This window comes from Nelumbo nucifera, chromosome 1 (assembly GCF_055504915.1).
Source record: "Nelumbo nucifera cultivar China Antique chromosome 1, China Antique-T2T, whole genome shotgun sequence".
Lineage (NCBI taxonomy): Eukaryota > Viridiplantae > Streptophyta > Magnoliopsida > Proteales > Nelumbonaceae > Nelumbo > Nelumbo nucifera.
Genome location: NC_142649.1, coordinates 130,645,183 through 130,666,253, shown reverse-complemented (window position 1 = coordinate 130,666,253; position 21,071 = coordinate 130,645,183). Strand labels below are relative to the sequence as shown.

The 21,071-nt window shown below is 40.4% G+C and overlaps 1 protein-coding gene across 3 annotated transcripts in view; it reads right to left on the bottom strand.

Moving 5' to 3' along the window:
- The window catches only part of LOC104589098 (uncharacterized), a 116,542-nt gene continuing 95,471 nt past the window's right edge, over positions 1-21,071 (bottom strand). For all 3 annotated transcript variants that reach the window (XM_088894229.1, XM_088894230.1, XM_088894231.1), the window contains 4 exons: positions 16,313-16,436; positions 14,176-14,267; positions 633-753; positions 1-534 (listed from right to left, as the gene is read on the bottom strand). In XM_088894229.1, the coding sequence (XP_088750355.1) occupies positions 382-534; positions 633-753; positions 14,176-14,267; positions 16,313-16,436 (490 nt within the window). In that variant the 3' untranslated portion in view covers positions 1-381. The remainder of the gene's footprint in view (positions 535-632; positions 754-14,175; positions 14,268-16,312; positions 16,437-21,071) is intronic.

Genomic DNA, 21,071 nt, shown 5'->3' with positions numbered 1-21,071 from the left:
TCTACTAAGTCTCTCTTATAGTATTGTATAGTAACCTCTAGTCATACATTGGTCAAGTTCCATATAAAAATATGTCAAGGACTTGAGGATATCAACATATCATCCAATTTGATGCTCGTACTTGGTATCAGACTAGAAATTAACATGGGGAAATAAATTAAGTATATTTACATATGCAGCTTTGACATCGTTTATTAATGGCGATCAACATTACAATGCTGCTAAGGAGCTTATTGAACTTTGTTAAGCTTTGACAGACAGATGGAGGACTATTTCACAGTGGTAGAGAAATTGGTACTTGCGAATTGAGATGCAGGGAGCAGATTAAGAAAGTAGTCGTTAGCTTCCCTTCTTATATTCCTAATGTGGGAAAGTTAGTGATCAAATGGGACACTTACATGGCTCAATGTCCCACGTCTTCTCTGCATATTCTTCCATTGTTCTATCACTGCTAAATCTTCCAGAGCCAGCAGTGCAGAGAATACTCATCCGAGTCCATCTCTCTTGATCAACAAACGCTCTGTCAGCAGCAGCCTACAGTTGACTTGTGTTAGATTTCAACTTCCAATCCATTTTGGGTAAGAGAAAACACACTAATGGGATGGAGAGTTCCAAAGGAAAACAAAGTCTACCTGTGCTTCCAGATAACTTGTAAAATCATCACCAAGAAGAAAGAAATCACCATCACCCTCCACTGTGTCACATAATGATTGGAAGTAATCTTTGAAGCCAAAATAACCTTCCCGAACCATCCTAGAGGGAATTTTGCAAAAGGATCAATTGGAAATGTGAATTAAATATCTCAACTACCTGCTAAATTATATACATGTTACCAGTTGTTGCATGTAGTATCCCCACATGCAATCAGGCCAATGAGTGCGCATGTTACCAACAAATTGGTATAAAATTCCTTCTCTTATTCCATCCTTCTTAGTAATTATTTTCTCTCAATATCCTATGACTTTGATAAAATCCATGAACCACTAGGCATTACAATTGTATATTTTGAGAATGTGATGTGCAGATCAAGACTCCCCCCCACCACAATTGGTGTGACAGGTATTCAGGCATAATCAAACCATTTGGGAATTTAGTAAATTGATTATATAAGTCCCATTCTAGAATTTCCCTAATTGGGTTTGAGAAAGCAGCTATGAAACTTCCAAAGTTACCTAAAGGCCCCAATTGGCATTTATAAGCAACTATTCTATCTTGGTTGAACCTTGATAGGAATAATGTTAAAACATAAAAATGATCTTAAATGGTGAAATTCATATGAAAGAGAATGAACACTGACATGGCCTTAACTGAATCAAAGAAAGCACATGACAGATTCAACCAAGAAAAGGAACAATGGAATGCATACATACTTACCAAGATGATAAATGGACATTATTGAAGATGTTAATTAATGCAACAAGAAAAAACATGTCGTGAATTAGTCTAGATGATACAGAACATACAGAAGCTAATATTTTGGTGCCATCACATTGGTTATTCATTATCTAGTTAACAAGTTAAAGTCTATGCAATTCAAAGTCAAAAAGAGTTTTTGACTGATTTATGGACAGTTAATGAAGTGGTAATATGATTCTCTGCCTCTCAACTTTTAGAAAATTTGATATTATGACTAAAGTACACTGATTGTTCCTCAATAACCATATGCTTTTGTTATAACTGACTTCATATTTGATTCAATCCATAAATCCATTTTTCTTTCCTATGAGTAACATGCTCTCTGGTCTTATTGTTCAAATGTATGGTATTACTTTGATACATATTGATTCATGTAAGTTGTTTTCTACTTTTCCTTTTATAGTTTCATGCCAAACTTGTAAAGGATTGGACTGTATTTATAGAAATTTTTTTAGTTCTTCAGGAATGAGAAAATCCAAATTATGGTTAGTTTCTAATTTCAATTTCTTAAAGATTAATGAAAGGGATTCTATATATGATCTTATAAATATGAGATAGTTTATTATTAAAATTTAAATGAATCTTTTCTTAACTATTTGTCTTGGGTGTGACTCAAGAATTTGCTTGTGTTGCAACTACATTGAAGGCCTAGTATTAATTTTAATGTTATTCCATGCTTAATTCAGGAGAGGTGACATTCCTCCATCTCCTATTGTCCTATTCTCTTAATTTTTCTGTTTTGTGAGAGATTTGATCATCCTAAAACTATCATTGAAGGGACGGGAGATCCATCATATGGATGGTCGAACCCTGCAGGAAGGTTGGGCGAAATTTCAAAAATTTCTTTACTCCTATCCGGGAATCCTATTCCCAATTTAGAAAACTGCATTTTCAAGATTCGTTCTTGTAACCAAACCGGACCAAATCTGGAACAAAACAAGGGAGAGATATACCTGATACGGAATCCACGCAAGAATGCTCCTCCCAACGTAGGTGTTCACGCCCAAAGAGTGTACCAAATCCTCCCTCCACTAAAGATGACATAGCTTATGATGAGGCAGGATCAGCAGGTAGTTCTTCACCGAGAACTAGTGATTCTTCAGCAAGAATCGAATAGGACAGTGAGCACATCTTCTAAATTGTTTCTTCTGGCAAGAAACAATTTCAAGATCGAATCTTGATCCAATCCAAGAACTGGAGATCGAACAAGGTGGGGCGGCAAGAGCAGGAAGAAAAAGAGCAGAAGGCAAGAGCAGTCTAACTGTGTTATCTTCTCTTTGTATTCAGCGAATGTATCTTTGGAGGTTCGCCCTGCTCTCTTATTTATAGCCTTAAAGAGATAACTTCCTAATCTCATTAGGAGTTTCCTAATCCAAATCTTTTATTTGGATTTGGACTCTAAGTGATAAGGATAACCCCTTATCTTATTTGCAGATAAAGATCAGCCTTCCTAATCAAATTAGGAGTTCCTTTTGAAAGGGATGGTAGGATCCATCGTATGGACGCCAAAACTGTTGCAGAATGGGTGGGCGAATTTAAAAAAATTTCTACCTTCCTTCCAACTGGGAATCGTATTCCCTGATTTTAGAATCAAAATTCAAGGATCCTACTTGAACCAAACCAAACCAGATTTGAACCAAAAGACAAGGGAGGGATTATACCTGATCCAGAGAAGCAATATCTCCCAAAGTTGGTGTTCACGCCCAAAGAAGACACCAAGATCAGCTCCCACTGAAGATGACACAGTGATGATGGAGCCAAACCAGTAGTGTTCGTCCCACGAACCAGGTTCTTTTGAAGAACTCGATGGAAGACTGTGAGCACCACACGTACAATCAAGAACCTTTCTTGATTTTCTTAAACTGAGAACTCGATCTGGCAGAAAAGGTGGCGGCTACTGTTGGAGGAGAATGCTAGAGAAGAAGATGGCGAGCTGCTATTTTCCTCTCAAGGGTTTCTGAGATCCTATCTCAAGAATGCAGAGTTGTCTCTTGGAAAAACCTAGGGTTCGAATTCAAGTAATTCGAAATTAGGGTTTTTCCTCATCTTTCTTAATGATTAAGAAAACCTCCTAATCATATCAGGAGTTGCCCTTATCCAAATCTGTATTTGGACTAGGACTCTTCTTAATCTTATCTGCAGATCAGATAATCTTTTGGGCTTATCCTAATCTTAGATCCGCCCCCTTAAGTGACTGATCAAATCAGCCCAGATCGAAATGGGCTTTAGGCCCATTAAGTAATAAGTGCTCAATAGTCTTCCAAACTGCTGCCCAGTTGGTCTTCTTTGTATGGCGTGGGACCCAAGCATTGATCTACACACCACCCACATGGGTTCGGCCCAGCCTTTGTTACAAGGCCTAGCCGAATTCACTGGGAAGCCTAGTGAACCCCCTGAGTGTTAGATAGTTTTGTATGCCCTTAGCTTCAATCAGAATGATGTACATTATGAGTTTATTGTAAATGAATAAAAGTACATATTTGATTAATGTTCCCTTGGTATGTTTCTGTGTAATACCCTTAAACTGGACACTTAATGAGACTCGTGTTAGTTTAGAATGTTCACAGCCAGTGGGTCGGTCTGGGGAGACCTATCCTGTTAAGGCTGACACTGTTGTGCCACCAAGTCGGTTGGGGTGGCCTGTCTCAGCTGCCAAGGTGAGACCCTAGGCACATGCAGTGTAGGATTAATTGAATCTTTGAACTGGACCAGATTTCCAGTATTGCCCTGGACCTTGGAGAATAATGGGCAAAACTGGAAAGTTACACCTGACCCCTAGACTTGATTATGATACTGCACTAGGTGTCGGATTGGGCTGTCTTTGATGTACCAATCAGTGAGATCCTTAGCGGGGGTCAAAACCTGGGTATGTTGGGACAGTCTGAGAATTCATCTGAGTAGGTGATCATAGTGACAGGATCAGCGCCTTTGTTGGACAAAGGTAATGATCGGGGATGCACTCTCTCTGATGGAAACCAAGACTGCCGGTAGCCGATTTCAATCGTTAAGATTTGTTTTGCAAAGTATATTTTATATGAGATATAAAAGTATATATATTATGGTTTCTAAAATGTTTGCAAAAGGTTTTAATTCCCGGGATCCATATAAGTAGAGAGTGCAACACTGTTCCTTGCAGCCGAGGGAGAGGTCCTCTCTTGTCGGGCAGTGTTTGATCATTATGGGCTGAGAGGTTAAGTGTAAGACCATTGAGGGTAATGCCTTGATGGGCTAATCTTGCACCTACCCACAGTCCTTGGGTGTTACAAGGTGGCTTGGCCCAGGGACCACTTAGGGTAAGTGTTGGGCCCATAGAGCCCATTTGATGGGTTTCAAGGGTGCACTGTCCATAGCAGTGTATTCGGCCAGGCCTTGTAACAAAGGCTAGGCCGAACCCATGTGGCTGATGTGTAGATCGATGCTTGGGTCCCATGCCATACAAGGAAGCCCAACTGGGCAGCACTTAGGAAGGGTAAGTGAGCTCATAAGCTTAATGGGCCTAAAGACCATTTCGAACTGGACTTATTTAATAAGTTAAATATGGGCGAATTCTGAGATGGATCAGCAGATAGGATAGAGCCTTAACCCTATCCACTCAGAGAGTCTAGATCTAAATGTGATTTGGATCTGGAAACCTCCTAATAAGATTAGGAAAAGGTTGATCCAATCTGCATACAAGATAAAGGTTTATCCTTATCACCTAAAGAGATGTTTTGATCCAAATCTTATTTGGATCAGCAACTCCTAATTGGATTAGGAGCTGATCCTTTAGGTTAACAAAAGAAGAAGGGGGCGGCAGCCTTTATCGAAGAAATACTCACATCCTCTTCAGAGCTGAAATCACAGAAGAAAGATTTCTGCAATCCCTACAAAAATCTTTCTTGCCGCCTCCTTCCTGTAGCCGCCAGACATTCAGTTCGATCTCCAACTCTGTGGGAGAAGTCAAGATTCGATCTTGACATCAGTTCTTTGTGAAAGAATTGATTGGAAGCTGTGCTCACGTGCCATCCTGTTGTTTCTTGAGAAGGACAGAGTTCTTGGAGAAGAACACTGCTGATTCTGCTCCATCCTACACTGCGCCATCTTCAGTAGGAGTAGTCTTTGGATCCTTCCTTGGGCGTGAACACCTTTGTTGGGAGATATTATTTCTCCGTATCAGGTATAACCCTCTCCTACTCTTTTTGGTTCAGATCTGGTTCAATTTATGGTTCAAGATTGATCGTTGAAAATATGATTTTCTAAATAGAGAATGCGATTCCCAGTTGAAGGGAGAGAAAAATTTTTGAAATTCGCCCCTTTATTCCGCAAGATTTGGGCGTCCATACGATGGATCTCTCATCCCTTCACTGAGCCCATCACATGGACCCTATGGGCCCAACACTTACACTAAGTGGTCCTTGGGCCAAGCCATCTTATAAAAACCCAGGGACTGTGGGCAGATGCAAGATTAGCCCATTAGGTATTAGCCTAAATGGCCGTACACTCAACCTCTCAGCCCATAATGATCAAGCACTGCCCGACAAGAGAGGACCTCTCCCTCAGCTGCAAGGAACAGTGCTGCACTCTCTACTTACATGGATCCCGGGAATTAAAACCATTTGTAAACATTTTGAAACCATATATAAGTATATATCATATATATAAATTTTGCAAAACAAAATTCCAACGATTGAAATCAACTGCCGGCAGTTTGGTTTCCATCAGAGAGAGTGCATCCCCGATCATTACCTTTGTCCGACAAAGGGGCTGATCCCGTCACTATGATCACCCACTCAGATGAATTCTCAGTGAACCCCCTGAGTGTTAGACAGTTTTGTATGCCCTTAGCTTCAATCAGAATGATGTACTTTATGAGTTTATTGTAAATGAATAAAAGTGCATATTTGATTCATGTTCCCTTGGTATGTTTCTGTGTAATACCCTTAAACTAGACACTTAATGAGACTCGTGTTAGTTTAGAATGTTCACAGCCAGTGGATCAGTCTGGGGAGACCTATCCTGACAAGGCTGACACTGTAGTGCCACCAAGTCGGTTGGGGTGGCGTGTCTCAGCTACCGGGGTGAGACCCTAGGCACATACAGTGTAGGATTAATTGAATCTATGAACTGGACCAGATTTCCAGTATTGCCCTGGACCTTGGAGATTGATGGGCAAAACTGGAAAGTTACACCCGACCCCTAGACTCGATTATGATACTGCACTAGGTGTCGGATTGGGCTGTCTTTGATGTACCAATCAGTGAGATCCTTAGCGGGGGTCAAAACCTGGGTATGTTGGGACAATCCGAGAATTCATCTGAGTGGGTGATTATAGTGACAGGATCAGCTCTTTATCGGACAAAGGTAATGATCGAGGTTGCACTCTCACTGATGGAAACCAAGACTACCGGCAGCCGATTTCAACCGTTGAGATTTGTTTTGAAAAGTGTATTTTATATGAGATATAAAAGTATATATATTATGGTTTCTAAAATGTTTGCAAAAGGTTTTAATTCCCGGGATCCATATAAGTAGAGAGTGCAACACTGTTCCTTGCAGCCGAGGCAGAGGTCCTCTCTTGTCGGGCAATGTATGATCATTAAGGGCTGAGAGGTTAAGTGTAAGACCATTGAGGATAATACCTGATGGGCTAATCTTGCATCTGCCCACAGTCCCTGGGTGTTACAAGGTGGCTTGGCCCAGGGACCACTTAGGGTAAGTGTTGGGCCCATAGAGCCTATTTGATGGCTAATCTTGCATCACCCATGTGGCTGATGTGTAGATCAATGCTTGGGTCCCACGCCATACAAGGAAGCCCAACTGGGCAGCAGTTAGGAAGGTTAAGTGAGTACATAAGCTTAATGGGCCTGAAGCCCATTTCGAACTGGGCTATTTATTTAGTTAATAATGGGGCGAATTCTGAGATAGATTAGCAGGTAGGATAGAGTCTTGACTCTATCCACTCAGAGAGTCCAGATCTGAATGTGATTCAGATCTAGAAGCCTCCTAATGAGATTAGGAGAAAACTAATCTAATCTGTAGATAAGATGAGGGTTTATCCTTATCACCTGAAGAGAAGGCTGATCCAAATATGATTTGGATAAGCAACTCCTAATGGGATTTGGATCTGATCTTTTAGGTTAACAAAAGAAGAAGGGGGCGGCAGCCTAAGAGAGAGACATCAGATTTTCTTAGTGCTGAAATCAAGAAGAGAGAATTCTGCACCCTGCGAATACTCTCTTGCCGCCTCCCTGTTCTTGTTACCCTGATAGGAAGCTGTGCTCACATGCCATCCTGCTGATTCTTGCGAAGGACAGAATTTTTGGAGAAGAACACTGCTGATTCTGCTCCATCCTGCACTGCGCCATCTTCAGTGGGAGCAGTCTTTGGATCCTTCCTTGGGCGTGAACACCTCCATTGGGAGATACTACTTCTCCGTATCAGGTATAATTCTCTCCTACTCCTTTTGTTTCAGATCTGGTTCAGTTTAAGGTTCAAGAATGATCCTTGAAAATATGATTTTCTAAATAGGGAATATGATTCCCAATTGAAGGGAGAGAATTTTTTTTTTTGAAATTCGCCCCTTATTCCGCAATCTTTGGGCGTCTATGGGATGGATCTCTCATCCCTTCAACCTTATCCCCACTGGACTTCCTGTAAACACAAGGCTCAACCAGATTCTGCTCAAAGTCAAACGATTTGACGACAGAGTCAAAACGGATGTTCCAATTCCTAGAAGCTTGCTTAAATCCATATATGGATCTATTAAGTTTACATACCATGTGTTCCTGACTAGTAGCAATGAAGCCTTGCGGTTGCTGCATGTAGATATCTTCACTAAGATCTCCATTCAGGAACGCGGTTTTGACATCCATTTTCCAAATCTCGTAGTCATGGTATGCTGCTACAGCTAGCAAGATCCTAATGGATTTAAGCATGGCCACGGGCGAAAAGGTTTCCTCATAGTTGATGCCTTCTTTCTGAGTATACCCTTTCGCCACCAAATGAGCTTTGTAGGTCTCAATCTTGCCATTGGGGCCCTTCTTCCTCTTATAGATCCATTTGCAACCAATTGCTTCTACCTCGGAGGGCGGATCTACTAGAGTCCAGACTCCATTGGCCTCCATCGAGTCCATCTCAGCTCTCATGGCCTCCACCCACTTCTGGGAATCTATGTTCAACATAGATTCCGCGTAAGTCACGAGATGCTCCTCACTAGTCAAGGCTTCCACCAAGTAACTATCCTGGTCATAACCATAACGGATTGGTGGCCTGGATACCCGGGTGGATCTTCTAGGTTGGTCACTACCTGGAACCTGCGGGACATCTTCCATTGGTCCTGAGCTCTCCTCATCAAGAACTATTTCCTGACGATGAGTGTCCAAGACATAATCCGTCTCTAAGAACAGGGCATTTCGACTGCAGAACACTTTCTGCTCACTTGGGTCATAGAAAAGATAACCCACTGAGTCCTTTGGGTAACCTACAAATAGGCAACGACTGGTATTGGATTCCAACTTGTCCACACTCGTTCTTTTAACGTGCGAAGGACAACCCCAAATCTTCAAGTATCTGACACTTGGTTTCTTTCCGGTCCATAGTTCGTATGGAGTTTTCGGAACCGATTTGGTTGGAACCCGATTCAACACGTAAATTGCGGTCTCTAAGGCATATCCCCAAAAGGATGTGGCCAATTCCGAGCATGTGAAAAGTGACCGGACCATGTCTAGCAATGTCCTATTCCTCCTCTCTAAAACACCGTTAAGCTGGGGTGTTGCGGGAGGAGATAAATGTGAGATAATCCCATTGGCTTTCAAGTAGTCCCTGAATTCGTCAGAGAGATACTTTCCACCTCGATCTGATCTAAGGGCCTTAATTTCTCTCCGTAACTATTTCTCGACCTCTTGTCTGAACTCTTTGAACTTTTCAAAGGATTCGGATTTATGTCTCATCAGGTACACGTAACCATATCGTGAGAAATCATCGGTAAAAGTGATGAAGTACACGTGTTGGTTACGTGTTCTGACACTCAGGGGACCACATACATCAGTATGTATAAGGTCAAGTGTGCCTGTACATCTTTCAGGCTTACCGTTAAATGGCCGCTTTGTCATCTTGCCTCTAAGGCAAGACTCACAAGTGGGAAGGTTTTCTACGGTTAGAAAACCCAAAGGACCATCCTTTACCAATCTTGTGATTCGGTCAATACCGATGTGGCCAAGTTGGTAATGCCGTAGGCACGTAGGACTGACTATGTCACGAGTCATTTTCTTGGGGATTTCGACCGACGTAGTTTCGGTTAAGTTAGTTTCTAGAAAAGGATGTAGAACATAGAGACCGTTCTCCAGTTCCCCGCATGCGATGAATTTTTTGTTCCTTTTGATAGTAATCACATTACTAAAAGAGACAGTATATCCATCCACACACAGTTTAGAAACAGAAATCAAATTTCTTCTTAGATTTTGTAAAAGACATTCTTTCAGTACAAGAATCCCTTCTCTAAAACTTAATTCTACGGTTCCTATCGCCGTAGCTGCAACATTTACAAAAGTCCCCAAGTAAAGTGTCACCTCTCCTTCACTCAGCCTTCTGCTTACTTTGAACCCCTGCAGTGAGTTACACGCATGAGTTGAAGCCCCAGAGTCAACACACTAGGACACAGAAGTCACTAATAAATTAGTTTCCATGACACAAGTTTCGAAAGTACCTTTCTTAGGTTCCAGGTAGGCAGGACAATTCTCTTCCAGTGACAGGCATCGGATGCCTTGTCTTTCTTTTGTTTCTTAGACTTAGTGGCCTTTTTCTAGGGTTTCCTCTTTGCCCTCCTCTTCTTGCCAGATTTGCCAGTTTCAACAAGCATGGCTATCAGCTCATCCTTTCTAATCAGTTCCTCGGCCCATTGCAACATGTTGCTGAGCTCTTGAACGCTGACATTTAGCTTGTTCATATTGTAATTCATTATGAACGGATTGAAGGACGGAGACAAGGAGTTAAGAATGACAATTATCTGTGTGACCAGATCCAGCCCGGACCCAAGGGCCTCCAGCTCGTTAATGTAACCCATCATCCGGAGACAATGGTCATGAACTTGCTGCCCCTTGGTCATTTGCGCGGTCATGAATTGCTTCAGGACCTTTTGTCGAGTAGAACGGTTCTGCTCTTCGTACAGTCTTTAGACTATCCAATATGTCATTGGCGAGTTCGATCTGATCGAACTACCTCTGTTTCGGATTATCCAAAGAGGCTATGATATAGCAATGGGCTAAGGAATTTTTCTCCTCCCATTCTTGGTATTCCCTCCTGTGGGCTTCTGAAGCCCTGTCTCCCGGATGATCCGATGCAAGATTCTTTGCCACCTTATCTAGTTTTTCTGAAGTCAGGACCAGCATAAGGTTTCTGTACCAGTCGGCATAGTTTGGGCCCTTAAGCTTGTTGTCGTCAAGCAACTTAGCAAATTGTCTGTTTGCCATTTTTTGGTAAAACAGCCAAACGTTAGTCCACAACCTTAGTTTGATTCATGTTACCTGTATAGATATGGCTTTTAATCTATGTTCCATTTCCATTTGTTCATCTTTGAGATTTCCCTCCTATCTCAATGATGGAGACGGCGAAATGTCTCTGGAAATGTGGGAAATCACATAGGGTGCATGGAGCCAACTGTTTTAGCTGCATAACCCCACCACCTTTCTGTGACAGATCACATCCACTCATCATATGAGTTTCCCTTTGGCCTTTGTCAGACAAGGTTCAAAGTCATTTTCAAGTAAACCTTTCTGTCCAGTGAGTGCTCACCCATCATATTCAGGTTACGCCAAGGTACCGTGAGAGAGTTCCCATTTTCTGGTGAAGCCCCTCCCTCATCGGTCTATGACGCTCCTATCATCTTATGAAACACTCTAACAGATCCAACAGCAAATGGATAGCCCAATTTTATGGTGCGTTTCCTCATTACTGAAGAACCCTTCATCGTGCTAATGACGGAAGGCCTTTAGATAGTCCATCATATGGATCACCCTATCACATGCACTCATATTACCGGAGGGAACAAATTATGCCCTAGTTCTAATTTAGGTCAAACCAAAGTGGCTCCCACTGACTTTCATAAAGTTAGATTTTTGGTGGGCCTAAATCAGCTAGGGTTTCCGCATGCATCCCTTTTTCAGGGTTGAGGGGCCCACCATGCAAGGAGGGGTCATCCAATGACCTTAGGGGACACCATGGCAATGATGTGCATTCAACCATGGTGTACGCAAGAGCCACTAACGAAACATCATGGGCCAAGTGCTTATGGCCCATGGTTGCAGCACATCAAACATCCACACATCACATGATATGGTTTCAAAATGTTTGCAAAAGGTTTTAATTCTCGGGATCCATGTGAGTAGAGGGTGCAGCACTGTACCTTACAGCCGAGGGAGAGGTCCTCTCTTGTCGGGTAGTGTTTGATCATTAAGGGTTGAGAGGTTAAGTGTAAGACCATTGAGGGTAATACCTGATGGGCTAATCTTACATCTTCCCACAGTCTTTGGGCCTTTATAAGATAGCTGGACCCAATGACCATTTAGTGTAAATGTTGGGCCCATTAAGAGCCCATGGTGATGGACTCAGGGGTTCACTATGTCCTATAGTGAATTCGGCCAGGCCTTGTAACAGAGGCTAGGCTGAACCCATGTGGCTGATGTGTAGATCAATGTTAGGGTCCCATGCCATACAAAGAGAGCCAACTGGGCAGCAGGTTAAGGAGTAAGTGAGCACATAAGCTTAATGGGCCTAAGGCCCAATTCGAACTGGGCTTAAGTTAGTTAATTAAAGGGGGGCGAATTTAGTTTTTAAACTGATTAGGATTAGCTAAAGGATAAGATAAGTTGTATCCATTTAAGAGTCCAGATCCAAATATAAGATTTGGATTAGGAAACTCTCTCCTAATTAGATTAGGAGGCTGATCCAAGAAGGCTATAAATAGGGGGCGAATTCCTCAGATTTTCACAACAACAAATTGCAAAATTCTTCCCCAATTCTTGCCGCCCCTACCCAATTCGATCTCCACTTGTGGATCTGATCAAGAAAGGTTCTTGATATTGTTTCTTGGTAGAAGAAACAATATGAAGTCGTGCTCACCAGCCCTTGCTCGATTCTTGCTGAAGAATTCAAGTTCTTGCTGAGGAACCATCCTACTGATCCTGCTTCACTACACTGTGTCATCTTCAGTGGAAGCGGGTTTTGGTCTTCTCTTTGGGCGTGAACACCTATGTTGGGAGTTACTGTTACTTTGTATCAGGTATATTCCTCACTCTCTTTTGGTCTCAGACCAGGCGCCTAGTCGCCTGGTCGCCTAGGTGATAAAAATTTTATAATATGAAAAACTAACTTTTGGCTAGCTTCCTAGTTTTATATACCATTCAGCATGTATGTTAATTGAAAAATAGCAATTCTCTTTATTAAGAACATTAAATTTCCTCTAAACATGTGGCAAATCATCACACCTAAAAGATTAAAATCTTTTACATATATTAATTTCATTATTTTCAAAAATAATACTACTATAATAAGTATTTAACAGAGCAATTTCATATTAATTAGCAGCTAAAGAAGGTTATTAACTTTATATGATAAATATTCAAGATGGAAAGTAAAATAGAAAAAAAAACAAGGATTGAGTTTCTGTTTTATTTAATTAGAGAGAGAATAGAAAAAAGAACTTATTATTCTATTGTTACTTTCTCCTTTCATTTCATTTCTTTCTCTTTCTTTTTCTCTTCTCAAAACCCTTTGATCTTTTAAATTTCAATAGTAAAACACTAAAACAAAATATAATTGATATATATAGCATATAATAAAATGTACTAACACATACATTAATAAGATGCAACAATATAAATGATATTATAAAAGGTGCCCGCCTTGTCATTTTTGTCGCCTAGGTGGGCACCTAGTTGCTAAAAGTTAAGGCATTTGGGCGAGGCGCCCAACCAAGGGCGCCTAGTCGCCTAGGCAATGCCTTGACAACTATGCAGTTAAGCCATGCTATATGGCTCTCAGCCTCAAGTCATATTAAAGGCATTTGGGAAAACCCAGTCCCCCCAAGAGTTGAGGCTTTGGCCTGGCTGGTAGCCATGGACAGTGTATTGACAGTTGATCATCTGAAATCTAGAGGTTTTAGCATGGCTAATAGATGTTGTCTGTGTGAGGGGCAGGAAGAGGGTGCTACTCACCTATTCATATCTTGTAAAGTTCTCAAGCTTCTTATGGAAAGTATTCAGATCCATGTTTGGGGCTTCAGACTTTCACCCAACTTTAACAGCAGAAATCTTTTCTACTTGGCCCAGGCTGAGTGGGAGCAAGAAGGTAAATTTGCTATGGAGATGTATCCTATTTGCAATCTGTTGGAACATTTGGAAGGAGATGAACAGAAGGATATTCGAAGATAAAGCTTTCAACATGGACAAGATCGTTGCTGCTGTGGGCAGATCAGTGGTAGATTGGTTGCTGATTCTTCCAGAGTTCAGCCAAGCAGAAAGAGAAGACTTCGTCATTAGATTAGGAGAATTCCTGGATTTTTAGATATGTATTGTGGAGAATGTTCTCTAATCTGAATTTTGGTCTTTGTATTCGGGTGATGTCTTGTCACCTCCTGCTGTAACTTCTTTTTCTCTTTAATAAAAATTTTTATTTTTACTTATAAAAAAAAAAGAAGACAAATTTAAAATTTATATCTGGCAATGAATGGTATATATACACTGGAATGAAAGAACGAACAAGGAAAATACATAAAAAAAAACTTACCTGACAACACGTGCAAATTGAAGAGGTACCTTATCGGCATGTCCTTTTTCACGTAAAGCTGACACTTCATGCACTTTTGCACCAAATATAAACTAAACAAAGAAAAAGAAATTATCATTATTTATTCCTAAGAGATAAAATATAATCACAAGAACTTTTGAACCAAAAAAATCATAAAAATCGTAAGCAATAAAAATAGGAAACAAAGAAATACTAGGTGAATTGCTAGCTTCAGAATGGTTTTAGACAATTAGACTAGATATTTTGGTGCAGTGAAAATACAGATAATCTGAAACAATAAGAATTAACTAGAAAATTGTGGGACCAGTAATGTAATGGGAGGAAATTATGTTGAATAAGTTAGTCAAAGTCATTTTTCCTAGGACATATATCCAGAAGATTGATGAGAATCATCAGTCATAGAAATCAGTGGAATTAACTCACGCATTTCCAAGAGTACATAATTTAGAATCTACCTTGCTTTTTTAAGGCATTACTTGGTGTAATAGTGCAATCCCGGGCTGGCAAGTGTGAGAACCCAGGTTCAAGTTGGAGGGCATCCACTTTGTGCAGAAAAATGCCAAATGTTAAGACCATACCCAGTCTATGCCTCCCAAGCCTCCCAAGTCCCCAGATAACTGGGACTTTGGGGTGTGTGACACTTGGACCTCGGTACTACTTTTTGCACCACTTAGCACCTTGTACTTTCATATCATGTTGAACCCCCTGACAGTGTTAACAGTGAAGGAAAGATTACCTAATTGCCAATATGTTATTTCATGCTTTTCAAGCAAAAATGGAGACTTGATGATGTCTAACGTTGGTTGATGGTAGAGATGATATATTCTACCATATGAAAACTATCACACATCACTTAGATGGATCAGATCTATTGATTTATTTATGGATACCACTTTGACAAACCAAATCTTTAGTTTAATTTTGGCACATCACCTGGGATGGCCTTGATTTTTGGGCTGACTTGGTACAATATTTGGATGGTCTAGTTTGATCAAAATCCTGGTATCACTTGGATGGTTGAGATTAATCCCATGATGTTAGGAGACCACTTTAGTGGCTTAGATCCATTAATCTTGGCCATCCAAGCAGTGTACAAAGATTTCAACTAACCTCAGTCAATTAAAACACCAAAATTTGTAAAAAATCTATGTTAAATAAAGTGATGTGCAAAATGTGCCAAAGATTTGGACCATCAAAATGGACTCCTATGATCAGTCATTAATCTCGGCCACCCAAATCATGTAAATCATGTACAAAGATTCTAACTAACTTAGCCCATCCAAAAGAGGTACCAAATTAACAGGTCTAAGCCTCTAAAGTGGTCTCCTAAGATCAATGGGTTAAAAGAAATATCGACAAACCATTTGGATGGTTTGAATGAATTGAATGATCTTAGGAGGTTATTCTGATGGCCCAGATTTTAGGTGTTATTTCGTACATCACTTTATTTGTCTTAGATTTTTTTTTAGAAAATTTGGACCTTTACTTGAATGAGATTAGTTGCAATCTTGGTACATTGTTTGGATGGACAAAATTATTTATTTTCTAGGAAACCATTTTTGATAGCCTAGATTTTTTGTTTTGATTTCGTATAATTTCTTGGATCACCAAGATTAGTTGTATCTTAGTACATAATTTGGATGATTGAGATTAAAGCAAATCTACTATATATTGCCATTTTCATAGCCTAAATTAGTCTTATCTCAAGGCATGAGTTCAATGGTCCAAAATCATTGTGATGAAAGGGCTTTTTTTTTTTCATGATATGAAAGTACAATAGGCAAGTGTCACAAAAAAAAAAAAGTATAGGGGGTTAAGTTTCTCATCCTCAAGCGCAAAGTACAGTGGGGGTCCCAGTAATTTACCCTTTAAAAATGCTGAATTTTGTTAATGGGACAAAATTGCATGACTTGTATCAAAATGACATATTCTCATACAAAAATGGATTAGTACATCTTCCTGGACTGATTTTCATGAAGCACTAACTTGCAGATAATACTTCAATAAGACATGTAGGAAACAAATGAAGGATGGAAAATTCAAAAGATCTATTTAGAGGATGATCAATTACCAATTTATTGAAGACCTTGAATATTTTAGATGATATGGAGCTTACCATGTTATCTTCCCCTATTTCCTCAATAATTTCAACTGTAGAGCCATCTGCTGTAGCCAAAAGTAAACACCCATTCATCAAAAACTTCATGCTCCCAGTCCCTGATGCCTCATGACCAGCAGTACTGCACAAGAATTAAACCCATCAGACATCAAGCAAGAATTTAATTTAACAGAAGCATGTGCATTAGCTATTTTCATTAAAATGCTGAAGTCTAAAGGTCGATTTAGTTACTCCACATTAAGAAGTGTTTAACCTTCTTGATTTGGTTGAGATAGAATTTTGAATTAACTAGACAATGAGCTCAAGATCACATGATTAACAAATGCTTGAGAAAGTAATGGCCAAAATACAAATCACAGATGTTTGCTTAGCCAAAATAACTATTTTCTGCTAATTTAGTTGTCCTCGTTGATGTAAATCAAGACACCAATGCTTTGAGGAATAAAATAAGAGAAAAACGAAAAACAAAATCCTCCTCAAAATTCAAAGAAGGTCAGATTCTAAAAATAAACACACATGCTAGCAGCCAATCCATCTGTACAATAACTGAATAGTTCTTAACCATCTGATCAGGACAAAAGTTAGTCAGAGGAGAGATCAAAGAGTACTAATATCACAAAATCAATTTGACTGGATGGTGGGAAAGGATCCTTTGGGGAAGATTGCTGAAGCTAGTTTCAGAAAGACAGAAAGCTGGTCAAACTTGGCTTGGTTTTCTTCAGTTTTTAGGGGATCTATTGCCCAAACCTAACCATGTTATAGTTCAAACTCATTGAGTTTGTAGCAGTTTCTGGGCTTCTAAGTGTTGTTTGACATTAAGCTAACTTTTATTGTTTATTTGTCATGTTCTCTAACTTGTGCTATTTTGTTTTATATGGCCCTATTAGGCTTCACATGGATTACTTTGTGTAAAATTAAGTTCAATTTTTTGTTCTTCTTCAAGTAGCTTAGGACCAATGACGAGGCAGAATGGAGAAGAGTAGTTTTGTGAACGAAGCAAAGTGGAGAAGAGTAATCAAAGCTGAGGCAAAGCAGTTTTTGTTTGAGAGCTGTAAGGTGCAGGGGAAAACAGCTCTGATAATCAGAGGAATGATGTTTACTATGGTCTTTCTGGTAGGTGAGGAAGTGTTGGGTTGGCTTGGGGAGTTTCTGGACAAAGCAATGAAGAAACAATGGAAGATTGTAAAGATTCTATAGTAGAAGGAAACAGGAGGTATGTGGCAGAAAGGAGAACAAATATCAAAGGCAGATTCCTAGCGTTGGTGGAATATTTTGGCTCAGGGAAGAAGCAGATGGTGTGCTTCCCGGAAGGAAAGGTGAGGGGTGGAAGGAGATTTCAGACACCCTAAAAGAATTCCGAACATTGGCAAGTGGTTCACAAGCTCCAGCAGTGCTGAAGTCAGAAGAGAAGCATCTACTGAATACAAAGGAGGCAACAGGGAACCTGGCAGTAGGGGGAGGTTACTGCGAAAGGAGGATGGTGGTCAATGCTTCAACGGAGGATTGGGAAAAGTGGCTAGTTGTGAAAATAAGTAGGCCACCATGGGATTGGAAAAGGATAGCAGAGGAGGTGGTAAAAAATTTGAGAGTGAGAAGTACAGCTATTTTAACTCCATTTGAGAGTTGTAAAGCACTGTTGGAGGTATCAGATGTTGAGCTAGAGATTGAGGCAATCTGTTTCCAGATAGAGTGTGGTGCAGTTACAGTTTATAGCTGGTCTCCTTCGGCTAATGCAAAGGAAATTTTTGTAGAAGACTCAATTATGGTTCGTCTGTTGGGTCTGCCTTTTCATCTTTGGAGGGATGAAGTGTTTGAATCAATTGCTGTCCTGTGCAAGGCACACTTAGATGGATTCTTTGTCAAGGATCTACATTCTGCAGCTACAAGTCTCAGTTGCATTTGCCCTGAAGAAATTCCCAAGAAGATTAGAGTGGCCGATGGTGGTGTGTTTTTCTCAGTATGGCTAATGGCAGCCATTCAAGCTGCTCTCTGGGTTGAAGCTCGAAGAAGGGAAGACAAATGGGTAGAAAGAGACTGGCTACGTGGCAAACAGGGGAAGGCTCCTGACTCCTTAGAAACTTTCACGCAAGAGGAATTCCTTGAGAAGGAAACCTTGAAAGAAAAGTAACAAGGTACAGGATATACACAGGTTGGTGGTAGGTCCTATGCTGAGGCATTGAAGGAAATAAGGAGCAGAATAGAGGCCTGTAGTTGGTTACCTTAAGGCCCTGTTCGCATTTCGGTAAGTTACTTACCCGGGTAAATGCACTTACCAGGTAATTGTTTCCTAGGAAAGATTTACCCGGGTAAGTGCATTTACCCATGTTATTTTATTTCCCATGTAAATAAGACATTGACCATTTTATCCATAAAAATCCATTATTACAAGGGACATTTTTGTTCCTTTCAAGTGTTGGCAACTTTCCCCCAAGATGGGAAAGTTATTTAGCTGCCAGGTAAGTGATACCCAGGAAAATAAACTCCACATAAATCTGAAAAAAGAACATGGGTTTTTGGTCAATGGAAATCAAAATCCCATTGACCAACTTTCCCCCCTCTCAAAATCCAGAAAAAGAACACCCCCTAAAGGGTAAGTCTAATAAGGAAAAGGAGGAAATCAGGCCCCTTGTCAATAGATCAGGACAGCTGGAACTTGATGGTTCAAAATTTAAAATGAAAGTGTTAGATAGTGTATGCCCTTAGCTCCAATCAGAATGATGTACATTATGACATTTAATGTAAATTAATAAAGTACATATTTGATTCATGTTATTTTGGTGTGTTTCTATGTAATACCCTTAAACTGGACACATATGAGACTCGTGTTAGTTTAGAATCTTCACAGCCGTTGGATAGACCAGGGGAGATTTATCCTGCCAAGGTTGACACTGATGTGTCGCCAAGTTGGTTGGGGTGGTCCGTCTCAGCTGCCAGGGTGAGACCTGAGGTAAATGCAGTATGGGTTTTCTTGAAATTCTGAACCGGACCAGAATTCCAGTATTGCCCTGGACCTTGGAGATAGATGGGCAAAACTGGAATGTTACACCTAACCCCTAGACTCGATTATGATACTACACTAGGTGTCGGATTGGGCTGTCTTTGATATGCCAATCAGTGAGATCCTTAGAGGGGGTCAAAACCTGGGTATGTTGGGACAGTCCGAGAATTCATCTGAGTTGGTGATCATAGTGATAGGATCAACCCCCTTATCGGACGAAGTGAATGATCGGGGATGCACTCTCTCTGATGGAAACCTAAACTGCCGGCATTTGATTTCAACCATTGAAATTTGTTTTGCAAAATATATTTATATAGAGCTATACACACACACACATAAATATATATATATATATATATATATATATTATGGTTTCAAAATGTTTGCAAAAGGTTTTAATTCCCGGGATCCATGTGAGTAGAGAATGCAACACTGTGCCTTGCAGCCGAGGGAGAGGTCCTCTCTTGTCGGGCAGTGTTTGATCATTATGGGCTGAGAGGTTAAGTGTAAGACCATTGAGGGTAATACCTGATGGGCTAATCTTGCATCTGCCCACAGTCCTTGGGTTTTTATAAGGTGGCTTGACCCAAGGACCATTTAGTGTAAATGTTGGGCCCATTAAGAGCCCATGGTGATGGACTCAGGGGTTCATTGTCTCCTACAGTGAATTCGGCCAGGCCTTGTAACAGAGGTTGGGCTGAACCAAATAGAGATTTGGACAAGGAAACTCCTAATTAGATTAGGAGGGCTGACCTTTATCTGCGGATAAGATGAGGGATTATCCTTATCTCTTAAAGAGATTCCAGATCCAAATACAAGATTTGGATTAGGAAACTCCTAATGTGATTAGGAGAACCTCTCTTTAAGGCTATAAATAGAGGAGCAGAGCGAACCTCCAGATCATCCATCAGTCTACTGATTTAAGAGAGAGGATAGCATACAGTTTGACTGCTTCTGTCTTCTGCTCTTGCTCTCTCCTGTTCCTGCCGCCATACCAATTCGATTTCCACCTGTGGGAGCGATCAAGAAGAGTTCTTGATATTACCTTTTTGCAGAAAAGGTAATCTGAAGTCGTGCTCACTAGCCCTCCATCACGTTCTTGCTGAAGAGCCATCCTGCTGATTCTGCTTCATCATACACCGTGTCATCTTCGGTGGAAGTAGTCTTTGGATCTATCCTTGGGCGTGAACACCTTCATTGGAGGTTATTGTTACTTCGTATCAGGTATAACCATCCACTCCCTTTTGGTTTTAGATCTGGCATGGTTTTGGTTCAAGATTGATCCTTGAAAATGCAGTTTTCTAAAATAGGGCATGTGATTCCCACGTGGGAGAGAGAAATTTTTGAAATTTCGCCCAACCTTCCTATAGGGTTCGGCCATCCATATGATGGATCTCTCATCCCTTCACTGGTATCAGAGCCAGGTTCAAATCTTGAACCAAAATTAACCTGATTTGGAACTGCACAAATGGGCAGAAGGCATTTTACCCGATTTGCGTAGATTAACGATTTTCTGGGAAATCGGTTCCCAGATTTTGGGCGACTGATCTGAAATTAAATATTTATAAATCTGAATTATATTTAGAATTGTTCTGCATATTTTTCTTGATTTTTGGGCTGTTCGTACAGTGGAGATCGAAATCGTTAATGGCGCAAGAAATCTGCGTTTTTGCTGTTCTTTTACATTCTTGGTCTGTAAATAATTTTTTTTTATATTTTAGACAAAATGTATAGGAATTCAATTTGATGTAATATTAA